This window comes from Scylla paramamosain, chromosome 33 (genome assembly GCF_035594125.1).
Source record: "Scylla paramamosain isolate STU-SP2022 chromosome 33, ASM3559412v1, whole genome shotgun sequence".
Lineage (NCBI taxonomy): Eukaryota > Metazoa > Arthropoda > Malacostraca > Decapoda > Portunidae > Scylla > Scylla paramamosain.
In genome coordinates, this window is record NC_087183.1 from 3,339,445 (window position 1) to 3,354,012 (window position 14,568).

Sequence of the window (14,568 nt, forward strand, 5' to 3'; positions counted from 1 at the left end):
CTTATGGCATGTCCATACATAAGAACATAAGAACATAAGAAATAAGGGAAGCTACAAGAAGCGACCAGGCTTACACGTGGCAGTCCCTGTATGAAACACACCTACCTATTTCCATCTGTTATCCCCATCCATAAACTTGTCTAATCTTCTCTTAAAGCTCTCTAGTGTCCTAGCACTAACTACATGATTACTGAGTCCGTTCCACTCATCTACCACTCTATTTGAGAACCAATTTTTTCCTATCTCCTTCCTAAACCTAAGTTTTTCAAGCTTGAACCCGTTATTTCTTGTTCTACCCTGGTTGCTGATCCTAAGAATTTTGCTTACATCTCCCTTGTTATAACCCTTATACCACTTAAAGACTTCTATCAGGTCCCCTCTTAACCTACGTCTCTCTAGAGAATGTAAATTTAACAGCTTCAGCCTCGCCTCATAAGGAATACTCCTCATCCCCTGTATCCTTTTAGTCATTCTCCTCTGTACTGATTCTAATAGACCTATATCTTTCCTGTAATGTGGGGACCAGAACTGCACAGCGTAGTCTAGATGAGGTCTGACCAGCACCAAGTATAACTTTAATATTACTTCCGGCCTTCTACTTTTAACACTCCTAAAAATCCTAGTACCCTATTTGCCTTGTTTCTGGCTTCTATGCATTGTTTCCCTAGACGGAGTTCAGAGCTAACTATAACTCCTAAATCTTTCTCATACCCTGTAACTACCAGAGTTTGGTTGTTTAATGTGTACCTATTGTGTGGGTTTCCTCTACCTACGCTAAGCACTTTGCATTTATTGATATTAAATTGCATTTTCCATCTATCCGTCCATTCATTCATTCTAAGTCTGCCTGCAAGGCGATGGCATCCGATTCTGACCTAATTAATCTAGCTATCTTTGTGTCATCCGCAAATTTACTAACATCACTACTAATTCCACTATCCAAGTCATTGATATATATTAGAAATAACAATGGCCCTAATACTGATCCCTGTGGCACCCCACTAATTACATGACCCCACTCGGATTTCGAGCCGTTTATTACCACTCTCTGTCGCCTGTTACCAAGCCATGACCCTATCCAACCTAACACCTTCCCATCTATCCCGTGTGCCCTAACCTTTCTCAGGACCCTTTAATGGGGTACCTTGTCAAATGCTTATATAAGATATCATAACTATCACCATTATCTACTGCCTCGTACACCTTACTGTAAAAACTTAACAAGTTTGTCAGGCAAGACTTCCCCTTCGTAAAGCCATGCTGTGACTGATTTATCAAGTTATGTTTGTCTAAATGTTCCCTAATGTTCCTCGCTATTATTGACTCTAACATTTTACCTACAACTGAAGTTAAGCTGACAGGTCTATAATTAGACGCTAAAGTTTTATCTCCTTTCTTAAAGATGGGTACTACATTAGCCAGGATACATTACCAGGATACATTGTTTAGAGAGAGAGAGAGAGAAGCCAAGGACGAGACTTAGGCCTGTCCACACCAGGAAACATTGTTTGGAAACAAAGTTTGCAAAGAGTTTACATACAGTTTGCAAACTGTTTTCAGTTTACAAAGTGTTTGGAAACGAAGTTTGCAAACTGTTTTAAAACTGTTCCCAAACAATTTTTCACGTGTATTTTTTTCCGATCCAGAATGGAAAACACTGTGCGTGTGTGTGTGTGTGTGTGTGTGTGTGTGTGTGTGTGTGTGTGTGTGTGTGTGTGTGTGTGTGTGTGTGTGTGTGTGCGCGGCGGAGGTGATGAATCATTACCAACGCGAAGTTTGGAGTGCATGTGGTCAGCAAAAAAGAAAAAAAAATAGAGCTTTTTGAATTGTTGCATTCGTCCCAAGCATTGTATTTCAAAGTAATTGTATTTCAAAGCCAGACGTGGACATCCGGAGAAAATTGATGAAACCTGCTCCATCTACTTTCAGATCTGCCAAAAGCAAGTCACCATGAGAGGGTCTTTTTCTAAAAAAATTCCTCACCCATTTCTTTTTCTTTTTTTTCTTGCCCTTCCTTGAGTGTATTAGCAAGTGTTAAGTAAAATACAGAGGCTGTTGCAGCAACCTCTACACTCACACGCATCCTGACGACAACTGAGGTCTAGACAGGAAAGAAAGTTTGCAATCAGTTTGCAAACAGTTTGCAAACGGTGTGGGCACGTGTCTGTACGTCTGTGTGTCGCCACTCATCTTCATTCCTTCCTGCTCCCCTTAGCAGCAGCGCGGGAAAGTGGTCGAAGCACTTTTTCATTCAGTCACTAGAGACTAAGGAGGGATACTAGTTAGCCGGGTTTGTTGCCTCAAGGGGATGAGTAAGTCATTACTGGCCGCACTGGCTTACTTATATAAACTAGGACTCTCCATGGTAGTCTGCCAATAAGTGTAGTTGTGAATTACACACTATACCCAGGGAAGTGACTTCTCGGAGGTGTATGAGTCCTGGCCGAGTTTACACAGTGAGTGGTGACTGATCTTCCTGTGTGTTTGTGGGCACTCTTTTTGCTGTAGTTTCTTGTGTCTCTTGTCAGTGACCCTGTTTTTCTTAAATGCTACTACAGGCTGATCCAATTCAGCTGCAGAGAACCTAAGTAATTAGCCACATAGTAAATTTTACTCACTCCTCAGGTCATGACAAGGCCTGTCGTCCAGGAGGCAGTAATCGATACTGTAGTGACTGGCCAGCCGACTAGTCACTCCACGCTAATCCTCGTGGATTCCCAACATGCTAAGCTTCCTAGGTGTGAGACCGGCCAGACTCAAAGTCAGGTCATGCCAAGCACCTGGCACCTGGGGAACCCACGAGGCAGCAGTTAGTCTCGCCTCGACTCTAAGTCTCGCACACCCGCGGCCGCTCGCCCGGGTATTGCTATACACCAACAATAAACCCAAGACTGGTCTGTGTTTGCCTCCGTGTCCTTGGCGTGGAGAACATTACAATACTACTCAGCTTGAGGTTATAACACTCTGTTCGGCAGTGGGAGGACAGTCACGGTGGTTGGAAACCCAACGGGATATTATACCTCGATCATATGCGTGTTATTGTGTGTTTAATGTTTTCATAAAAGTGGTTGTCGATTCTTCTAAAGCTGTGAGTGTTAAGTACGGTTTGGAGCATCTCCCTTGTCTGTGGGTAGGTAAAACAGACTGGCGACCTCAAATTAGTGTGACCTGGAGTTACGACTGTAGAAGTCACAAGGGATCCTGTACACCCGTATTTGAGCCCTGCACTGAGTCCCCATTGGGGGTGGCTTATGGAAACTAGTCCAGGTGCAGCATCTTGGTGAAGGGGCTGGGAATTGTGGTCGTAAGAAGACCACAGTACTCGGATCTCACCTATCCCTTTTAGTTAGCCCGTACTAATTTTCGTGAGGTAATCGTCTTTGTAGAGCAAGCTAGTGATGAGAGTGACGAGAGCGGGGCAGTGGCCTGTCGCCCCCTTTCCCTCTCCAGTTCCCCGCCCTCCCTTGTCCTTTGTCATGCGACTTGCCCACTCTTGTGAGAGCTTGCGGAGGAGAGACACTTTTTTTTTTTGTCCAGTTGAACCTATGTAGTCGTGTGGGAAGGAATCACTAAACTTGTCACGAGTGATGGAGTATTAGCACAGGGTTGTGATATATATTGGTGGGCGATTTTTAGCAAGTATTACATATGAGCTAGTGGCAGAACCTCCCTGCCGATTAAGAAGGATAAACACCAGATATGGGACTGACTGAGTGTTGTGTCAGTTAGATTCGTGGTGACAAGTCCCTTTGCCCGTCCCCTCGTATGTTGTACCTGTGTGGTGTTGGTGGCCGAGTGTGGTTTCCCAGTCTTCTTGGACCTCATCTGTTATTGTATTTCGAGCATCGCGATTTGTGCTGTTAAATGTTACTGCGATTTAGAGTTCTGTTGGGAGCTTTAGAGCCAAAGGACAGAGAGAATCTCTGTTGAACAGTGGTTGTTTCCTCTTTCCCCAGGTATTACTGTGTTTACTATTGAGATTCCCGTCCGTTGGGAGACTGTAAATATACTGTTGGCGAACAGGTGGACATAATAGTCAGTGGGCTTGTGTGGTCCGTCTTTCCGTGGGAGGTAGCTCACAGATTATTATAAACCTCATAGAAGTGTGTGTCTTTTGTCGTAGCTGTGCCCCCTAGCACATAGTCTTAAGATTCTTTCCCAGCGAGTGAAGAGTGTTCAACGTCTCTTGGGCGTTTGTTGATTCCTTTTTCCGTGAGTAGGTAAAAACAGAGTGGCGGCCTCACCTTGTTAATCGTTGCAGGAAACCAGAACCACCCTGTAAACGCGTGTTTGTGCCCTGCACTAAACTATGCAAGAGGTAGCTTAGGAAAGCTGACCCGAGTTAGTAGCAGCTGTGAGAAAGGCTGAATCTGGTGTCGTAACAATATGTTACGCGCATCGGGACGGAGGGTGGGGATTTTGAGAAGAATAACGAACAGAAAGAGAGAGAGAGAGAGAGAGAGAGAGAGAGAGAGAGAGAGAGAGAGAGAGAGAGAGAGAGAGAGAGAGAGAGAGAGTACTGGAGGAGCACTGGCACGTGTGTCGGGGGGGGGGGGATCATTTAGAGGGCCATTTAGTACTAGTTACTATTGCCTATTGAGTGTTAGCGGCAGTACGTCCCTGCCTTATCAGGTAGGATAATTGCCAGGCATGGGCTTGGCTGAATTTGCCTGTTGAATTGTGGTAGACTATTAGTCTTACCCTCTCCATCACAGCGTTCTTGTGGTTTGTGTCATGTTGGGAACCTGAATATGGTTTTCTGACCATCCCAGACACTGTCAGTTGTTGTGCACTTGTGTCATAAGCGTTTTTGTGCCGTTAAATGCGACTGGCGTTCAGAGCTAGCTGCTGAGAGCTCTGAAGCCAGAGGATTTCATAACTCTAAGTGTGCATAGTTTCCTGTAGTCCTTTAGGAGACTACAGGTAGACTATTCATGTGCAGAAGGATACAGTATTCTGTTTAGCGTGTGTTTGCCTCGTTACATGGCATGTTGTCCACAGAATATTATAAGCCTCATCCCTGTGTGTCCTTTGTCTTAGCTGTGCCCCCCCTAGCATGTGGTTTCCGATTCTTTCTCAGCAAGTAGGAGTTTGTTTGGCGTTTGTCCTCGGTCGGAGGTTTAGACCGAGTGGCAGCTTCAGTTTAGATAGCTTGGGATGACCAAGAAAAGTCTGAGTTCGTCATGTTTATGGCTGCACTAGACTAGAATTAGCTAGTCTAGCGAAAGCTGATCCGAGTGTAGTGGCAGCTACTAAGGAGGTTGAACCTGGATCATGACACTGTGTCTATATATATATATATATATATATATATATATATATATATATATATATATATATATATATATATATATATATATATATATATATATATATATATATATATATATATATATATATATATATATATATATATATATATATATATATATATATATATATATATATATATATATATATATATATATATATATATATATATATATATATATATATATATATATATATATATATATATATATATATATATATATATATATATATATATATATATATATATGTATATAGTGAACAGAGAGATACTGAGAAGAAAAAAGAGAAAACTGAACTGAAAAGGAGAGAGAGAGAGAGAGAGAGAGAGAGAGAGAGAGAGAGAGAGAGAGAGAGAGAGAGAGAGAGAGAGAGAGAGAGAGGGAGGCGAGACGAGTCGCAGACATGTCGAGACGAGAGATATGCCGAGAGTTTGCTGTAGAACTTTGCATACATTTTAAGTTGATCTTCCCCACCCATTTCCCTCATTTCCCTTCCTCTCTGAGAGTTTAAATTAGCAGAAGATATAGCAGATTTTTCTTTTCCCATAGTGTAAATAATTTTCACTCAGACCTCCAAATAGCTCCGCAATAATTTTTGTAAAATAATATTCACTCTGGGAGAGAGAACGACGTAGTGAGTAACAACGTGGCAAGTGGGACGAAAGTTCACCCCCCGCTCCGCTTCCTCCTTCCTTCTTTCCCTCCTTGTTCCCCTGGCCTGTCTGCGTTGGAGGGGGTGGGGGCAGGTGAGTTTACGGACGTTGTCAGCTTGATAGCCAGCTTGGTAGCCAGACGGATATCATAGGGAGTAGATGTGGTGGCGTGGTAAGGCGTTTTTAAGGAGGACATATCATTTAAAATCTAAGGTGTAATTACACCATCACGACTTACTATTATTATTGTATGCTATACAGGCCCTATGGGAAGCCAGGATCTGGGAGAAGCCAGATATTGAGCAAGAGAGCGTTTGTGGATCGAGTTCGGCTACTCTTGTGACTGTTCTTGTGTTGTCCGGCTATCTAGGGTATTTGTTTCGTTGTATAGAGTATTCTGACAGGAGCAGTCCTGTCCTCTCCCCCCTTCTGCCTAAGCGCAGTGTTTTTGTTGTGTCTCTGGTGTAGGTTTGAGTGTTGTTAGTGTATATATTGTTTGTTAAATGCTATTTGTATTGGATCCCACAGTCGTGAGTGGGACAAACTAGAGGATTGTACAATTTTGAGCCTGGCTATAGCCGTCTAGTTTCTTCCCGGATTTCCACCAGTGTTCGGTGAGAATCTAGCTTGCGGAAGATTTTTACATAAGCTTCTCTCTGGCCAGAATGGATATTATTCTCACTGGATGTGGGCAGTTTTTACTGCTGAGAGTGGTATTCCAATGAAATATTAAAACCCAGCTTCCCTAGTATGTAGTTCATCAGTTCTTTCCAATTTGAAGAATTATACTCCCTTCTTCACGGAGTGGTGACCAAATTGAGGCTGCATAGTTGTCGACGTCCATCAGGTTTCTGGATTCGTTGTGTTTATGATCAAAACAATATATATATATATATATATAGAGAGAGAGAGAGAGAGAGAGAGAGAGAGAGAGAGAGAGAGAGAGAGAGAGAGAGAGAGAGAGAGAGAGAGAGAGAGAGAGAGAGAGAGAGAGAGAGAGAGAGGGGACTACGTTTACTGCACCATTCCTAATCATCATTGAAAAGGAGAAAAGAAAGCAAACCCCAAAACACATAAAATATTACGGAGAGACAGAAGAGGAAGGCATGAGATGAGAGAAATGAGAGAAAGGGAAAGATGGAAATCATGTATGCTGAACAACGTGAAAAACGTAACAAAATAAGGAAATAAGGGATAATGGAAGAAGCCATGAGTCCTAGACATAGCCGTCCCTATAAGAAACATACCTACCTATTTCCACCAATTATCCACAGGGATAGCCATTTTGAATTACGGAGCAACATGGACATGGACAGGTCAATGTACCCAGAACCATATTAGAGTCTTATCTCTTTATCTACTCGTCATGTAACCAGAATTTTAAAGTAATTACTCTCCTGATTACACGTGTTGGAAGGCAGCGGGATGGGGGGACACATTAGAGGCGAGCGAAAAAATATAATCTTGCTGCGTTACGTAGTTGATAAATTAATTAATTGGTATCTCCAGCTACTGTGTAGCACGCGGAGGTGACGTTACTGTGTGAATAGTTAGGTTTGGTTCGGATAGATTGCCACCTTCGAATTCGAAGTGACAAGGATAAGAATTTTATACCTACTCCGCTATGCATCATATGCGTTCAGGGAATATATTTGATTTGCCTAATGCGTTGATCTGGTACTGTTTAGATCTCGGGGACAGCTTGCAGGGATAAGGGGCTTTAATAAATGGTACATACACAGAGACGGTTGATGAGAACACAGCCAACTTGGTGCATCAAAATAGTTTATCTCCTCATCCCTTAAGAGTCTTATATCTGCATGCCTCTGAAATGTTCACAAAAGTCAGTATGGTACCTCTGTGAGAGGAGTAATGTGTTAGCGATTTGATTGTGAACCAGCGTCGTCTGGTCTACGGAAAAAGTAAAAAAAAAAAAAAAAGTTTGTGAGAAGTTTGTAGGTGAGGTGGTACGTGATAGCGGAAGTAAAGCGTGAGGGTGTCTGTGTCCGTGATGCTACGGGGATGCACTGGTGAAAGGTGGATTGTGAGTTGTGAATAAGGTAGAATTGGAAGATGAACGAAATGTGACGGGAGTTGAGTGACTATATATACGTAGACAGGGATGTTCTGTCGTAACCCTCCTCCTTACCTTTAAGGGAAGGCAGAGGCTGCGCAGGAACTGCACTCCTTTTTTTATATATCAAACACTACAAGGTTTAAATCTAGGTAACCGAGAGTTAAGGCAGGGGTTCTCACAGTGGGGTAAGCCACAAACGCAGTTCAGAAACGTTAACACACATTCCAACGATACTCGCAGGCAACGAAAGACCAGAATTACAGCACATATTAAAACATCGAGTGACCTTTCAATAAATCTTGACGTCACTATTCACTTTACTTTAGCAGGATTTTATCGACCAACTCAGGTCATTCAGTAGCATATAACATGTAAGGACACACTTAACATAATCACATAAGAGAATAATCAAATGTAACATTAAAATATTAGCACTACATGCGAAGTGCCACAAAAAATATTAAAATCACTCGTCAAGATTCAGCATTATATTAACACTTGGAAAATGACATAAAATATATGGGGACCACAGTATACTGAAACAACATATTAAATTGAGACACACAAGGCACTTAGGAAAAATCTTCTAAGTATTACTTACGACCAAGACGAGGCAGAGAACGACTAGGAGCTTCATGGTGCTGTCGAGTAGGAGCACCTTTCAGGAACTTGTAACACTCCATTCTTGGAGTCTAGTTAGGTCTGAGAGAATCGTTCGCTACTTCGCCTTATGTTCCATTTTGACGACGGCAACATCGACCTACGTACATTGCTATCTACTACTACATAAGGAGTTATCCTTAAGGTTCAAAATCTAACTAGTTAGTACACTCATCTCTTCCTTCAACCCACACGATCACCAGGATGTTGTAGGTGCGTAAGAAACATGTCTCGTAGGTAGTCTATGGTTAACCACCTTTACACGCGAACATATATTGGTTTTTCTATGTCCTTCTAGCTCGTGCATTACTGAAGTTAACAGTGGGTCACTGTTTTGTGTTTTTTGAGGTTAGCGACTGTAAGGTAACTTGATCACAAGATTGATTGCGAATAGGCTAGGTACATTAACTACACGGCCTTAGTCATCTTTACTCGGCGCTCGTGTGCCTCGGCATCAGGGCAGGCACTGTCCTGTTCGTGTGACCAGGGGTGCCGTAAGCCTCACGAATGGTCGCGGCGGTGACCAGTGACCTCTGGGGCAATGCTTTAGGCCTGGGTGCCTTGGCGACAACACATCCTTGGCTTGGCTACGACAGTTCTATGATTTCATGTGGAGGTGATGGCGTATGTGAAGAGTGGCGATGTGGTGGAAGTCGTCAAATAGACGTGACGGATGTTGTGGTAGAGGTTATTTCGTGGTGATATTACTCTACTCTAACCGTTAAGGAGTAATTTTGTGTTCCGAGTTTCAATGTGTATGAGGGTGTAGTTCAGTAAGTGGGCTCAAAGTTCTCGTTATTTCTTTCGTAAACTGTAGTTTGGCACAAAGCTTAAATTTTCAAACTATTTTCCTACGGCTCTATCTCTCTGTAACTTCACTTCATTTTTTTTTCTGCCCGTTCTACTGAGGTAGACGATCACTATTCCTCTTTTAAGTCTATTAAATAAGAGTGATGTTTCTCAGGATTCTGTCCTGTCATCCATTGTCTTTCAACAGCATTCTTCTATAATCTAATTTAGCTGTGATTTATGCCTCTCTTACATAAAAAAAAAAAATATATATATATATATATATATATATATATATATATATATATATATATATATATATATATATATATATATATATATATATATATATATATATATATATATATATATATATATATATATATATATATATATAAACCAACAACTAACACACGGGAATGTTCAGCAAAGGTAACTAAAGTGTTTCAGTGTTAACTCCTTCGATTTATTTGGATTCAGCCTTTTGCCTGGATTCTACCAGGTTTGAATTCGTTTGTTCTTCGTGAGGCTGCCAGTAACATGCAAAACAAGATGCGGCAGTATTTAGTTTATCCCGTGTTTAGTGTACTCACCGGACGCAGCAGGCACATATCCATATTCTGAGACAATATGTTCTATATCTTTTTTTCTAATATAATTGCGTAGAGGTAACTTATGCAGTACCCCCTAGTGATTGTATTTGTTTAGATATTTAATTATTACGCATTTTATGAATGGAAGCGTGATCTCATCGGCAGGAAGGAGGTTTCGTCTTCTGCAGCGCAAACCACGAAAACAAATGAAGGGGGCTCCGTGGTGGTGCTTGCTGCTGTGGGCAGTTTGTGGTGATGTCATACAAGCAACACACCAACCCAACATTGTGTTTATCATATCTGATGACCAAGGTGAGAGAGAGAGAGAGAGAGAGAGAGAGAGAGAGAGAGAGAGAGAGAGAGAGAGAGAGAGAGAGAGAGAGAGAGAGAGAGAGAGAGAGAGAGAGAGAGAGAGAGAGAGAGAGAGAGAGAGAGAGAGAGAGAGAGAGAGAGAGAGGGGGGGGGGGGCATCAGCCTTACACCTTCGTACATTCAAGTTGGAGGTTTCAAGACATTTTATCCTTCAAGTTTTATATATTTATTTATTTATTTATTTTATCTTTCTTTAGGGATTGGCACCACACAGGGATTTTTCTCCCGTTATTTTTGTTTCCTTAGGCTAATGCTCCTTTTATACAATATAAACTAACTGCCGGCTTATGCCCCTGTATACGAATAATCGGGCCCTGGTTCAAATTTGTGAAGGGTCAGTGGGAGCAATGATCATCCTCTCCTCGAAGTGGTAGGTAATTGGGGAAAGTAGACTGTGGAAACAGTGGCTGTCTCTTCTGGAGAAATGCACATCAGGCATAGGCTCAAAGACCAATAAGACAGAGATAAGTAATGAGGTCACGTTCGCCCGTTTTGTGTTCCCATAATATTATCTTTACCTGTACCTATTTTTCGTTGATGATGTTATTGTCTGAAAATGTAGACACACTGGCTCTCCATTCAGTTTCTTTATAAAAAAAAATAAATAAATAAGTAGAGTTTTTTTAGTTAAGCAAACCCAATGTGATCGTACTGTATATTTGCAACTATAAATGGGAATTCAGCAAAGCATTTCCACAATTAACAACTTATTCATGTATCTGGTAATAAAATTTCGTGGCATAGTACTAAGTGTTTGGTCCATGCACCTGTCTTTCTTGGTATAATAAGTTGTCAGATTTTATATTTTATATTTTTATATCATCTTCTGTATCAGTAAACTATTGAACTAAATTTCTTTCCCATTTATACATATATCTAGAATAATTGCTATCCTTTCAAGTTTTATATTAATTACTGGAAATATATACACCCCTTACCATTAAATATTTCACTTGGGAACGAGAATTCGAAAATTAAGTTTTCGGGTCCAAGAAAATGTATTGTATATCTTGAATACTTGCAATCTGAGAAATGTCATAATATCTGGATTTTACTTGCTAAAAAAAAAAAAAAGTATTGTTATAATAGCAACACTTCCCATAATTAAGAAAATCTTCATTAAAGATAATTATGTAATGTTGCAGTCATGGACATAAAATGATAAATTTGCTGTCAGTTGACGTTATTCTACTGTTACATCCTCGGCGCCTATGGGCCTATACGCTCGCACACACACACACACACTCACACACACACACACACACACACACACACACACACACACACACACACACACTATATATATATATATATATATATATATATATATATATATATATATATATATATATATATATATATATATATATATATATATATATATATATATATATATATATATATATATATATATATATATATATATATAAACGGTTTATTATTCAGGCACTTAACAAACTGAAAATGTAGAGGGGTGGGGAAATACTTAACATTGATCCTGAAGGTATATATATATATATATATATATATATATATATATATATATATATATATATATATATATATATATATATATATATATATATATATATATATATATATATATATATATATATATATTTAAACAAAATAAGAAACTGGTTGATACGGTCAACGATATCCCTTATGAAAGCTTACAATTTCATAACATTACCTAATTCAGTTACCTAATTCAATAGATTAAAATATCCCAAGACGACTGCTTTCCTTCAAGAGGTATTAGACATCTGCTGAAATGATGATTCCAACCACTTATGTCTCAAACAGTGGATCAGGAGAGTGTTGCGAATTTATCAATGACCCTGCTTTGATACTGAATGTTTCCCTCTGTGTCTCACAACACAAGGGGCAGTCACAGCCTGCCCTCTCCAGACAACTCTGTTCCTTCACACAATTCAGTATGCACCTAATTACATGTAAACCTCATCACTCAAAATTCTAAATTCAATATGGCGATTCCTACACCAACCTCGTAGTTATCGTCTGGAGGGGACCACACAAAAATTAATGTCCTCAGGTCAGACTGCTATTCAGGTATCGAGTGCCCTAACACCTCACTCAACGTTTTCTTCATTAAATTCTGCAACATTTGCGGCCTTAGATCTAATTTTCAATCTGTGGAACACCACACTAAAATCATCTTTTCCTCACCGAAACACAGGTGTCTGAGGCAACTGACAGTAACCTTTTGCTGCTCCCTCTCCTACTTTATTTATTTTCATTTTCAGTTCCAAACCTTAGTTTACCTCAGCCTGTCCTCGTGTTATACACGATAGAGAAGCGTACCACAAACGTTACCTGACCATTCCATCACCAGAATCTCATTCACTCTATATTTCTGCTTGGAATCATGGAAAATCTGTTCTCCAACTAGCCAAAAAATCCTACATCAACAAAAAATGTCAAAATCGTCCTAGGACTAAAAATATCTCTAATAATTGTGCTTCTTCATCTTTTCCTCCTTTACTTCAACCTAATGGCACTACTCCCATCTCATCTATCTTTACAGCTGAACTCTTTGCTCAAACGTTTGCTGAAATTTCATGCTACTCATTACGATCTTTCACGATGATGTTTTTCATGCCCTCGCTGGCCTTAACCCTCTGAAGGCTTATGGAACTGATGGGTTCCCTCCTTTCCCTCCTGTTGTTCTCCGAGACTGTGCCTCCGTGCTTGCACTAATGTTTGCCTAGTCAAACAAAACTCTTTTTGCTCTGTCTATCAACATCCACCTTTCCTTACTTATGAAAGTTTGTTTACATTCAGCCTGTTTAAAAAAAAAAAATAAATAAATAAATAAATAAAAAATGACCACTCTAATGCGTTCTCTTCCGTCTTCTTGTTTCAGTTCCCGTCCTCTCTAAAGTTTTTTTTTTTTAATCTGTCCTCAACAGGGAGATTTTTTTAAATTCCATGACTTCACAACCTTAGGAGGAGGAGGCAGTAGACACCTGCCGAAACGATAATTACTCCCAGTGAGGTCTAAAGCACTGTTCATGTGGTGCTGTGAACTTATCATTAAACCCAGCTGTGACCTCACTGAACGTTTCCCTTTGTGTCTCACAACACAAGGGGGCAGTCACAGTCTGTCCTCTAAAGAAAACTTTCTTCCTCCACACAAAATTACAAGCACATAATAACAAACACACCCTTTACTCAAAAATTTCAAAATTATTATGGCGACTCCTACACCTTCGTGGTGATGTTTTCCATTCCTTCGCCGGTCTAAACCCTCGGAAGGCTTATGGACCTGATGGGGTCCCTCTTGTTGTTCTCTGAAATTCTGCTTCCGTGCTTGCACTTTGCCTAGTCAAACTCTTTCAACTCTAACAATCAGCATCTACCTCTCCTTCTTGCTTGAAGTTTGCCTACATTCAGCCTGCTTCTAAAAAGGGTGACCATTCTAATCTCTCAAACTATCGTCCTATTGGTTTAATTTCCTACCTATCTAAAGTTTTGAATCTATCCTCAACAGGAAGATTCTTAAACACTTATCACTTCGGAACCTTTTATCTGATCGCCAGTATGGCTTCCGTCGAGACCGCTCTGTTGGTGATCAGGCTTTCCTTACTGTGTCTTGGTCATCTCTTTTAGCGATTTTGATGAAACTTTTGCTGTTAACTTAGGCATATCAAGAACTTTTAATGGAGTCTTGCACAAAGCTTTTGATTTCCAAACTGCCATCCTAAGGCTTCTACCCTTCACTCTGCTGCCGTGATAGACGGTCACTGTTCTTCTAAATTTATTAACAGTGTTCAGGGTTCAGGGCTGTTACCCACTCTCTTCATCAGTGATCTTCTAAACCAAGCTTCTTGTTCTATCCAGTCCTACGTTGATGATACCTTCATGCACTTTACCACATACATTCGTAAACGTCCAACTCATCAGGAAATAAACAGTTCACGCAGGGAAACCACAGAACGCCTGATTTTTTTTTCTTATCTTTCTACAATTTCTGATTGGGGCAGAGCAAACTTAATATTGTTCAATGTCTCAAAAACTGAATTCCTCCACCTATCAACTCGACACTACCTTCCTGATAACTATCCCCTCTTCCTCAGCGACACTCAACT

The 14,568-nt window shown here is 40.4% G+C and overlaps 1 protein-coding gene across 1 annotated transcript in view; it reads left to right on the forward strand.

The window, feature by feature from the left end:
- LOC135089448 (arylsulfatase I-like) overlaps positions 1 to 14,568 on the forward strand; it is a 91,108-nt gene that overhangs the window by 13,476 nt on the left and 63,064 nt on the right. The window contains exon 2 of the mRNA XM_063985026.1: positions 10,250 to 10,396. Within this exon, the coding sequence (XP_063841096.1) occupies positions 10,291 to 10,396 (106 nt within the window). The 5' untranslated portion in view covers positions 10,250 to 10,290. The remainder of the gene's footprint in view (positions 1 to 10,249; positions 10,397 to 14,568) is intronic.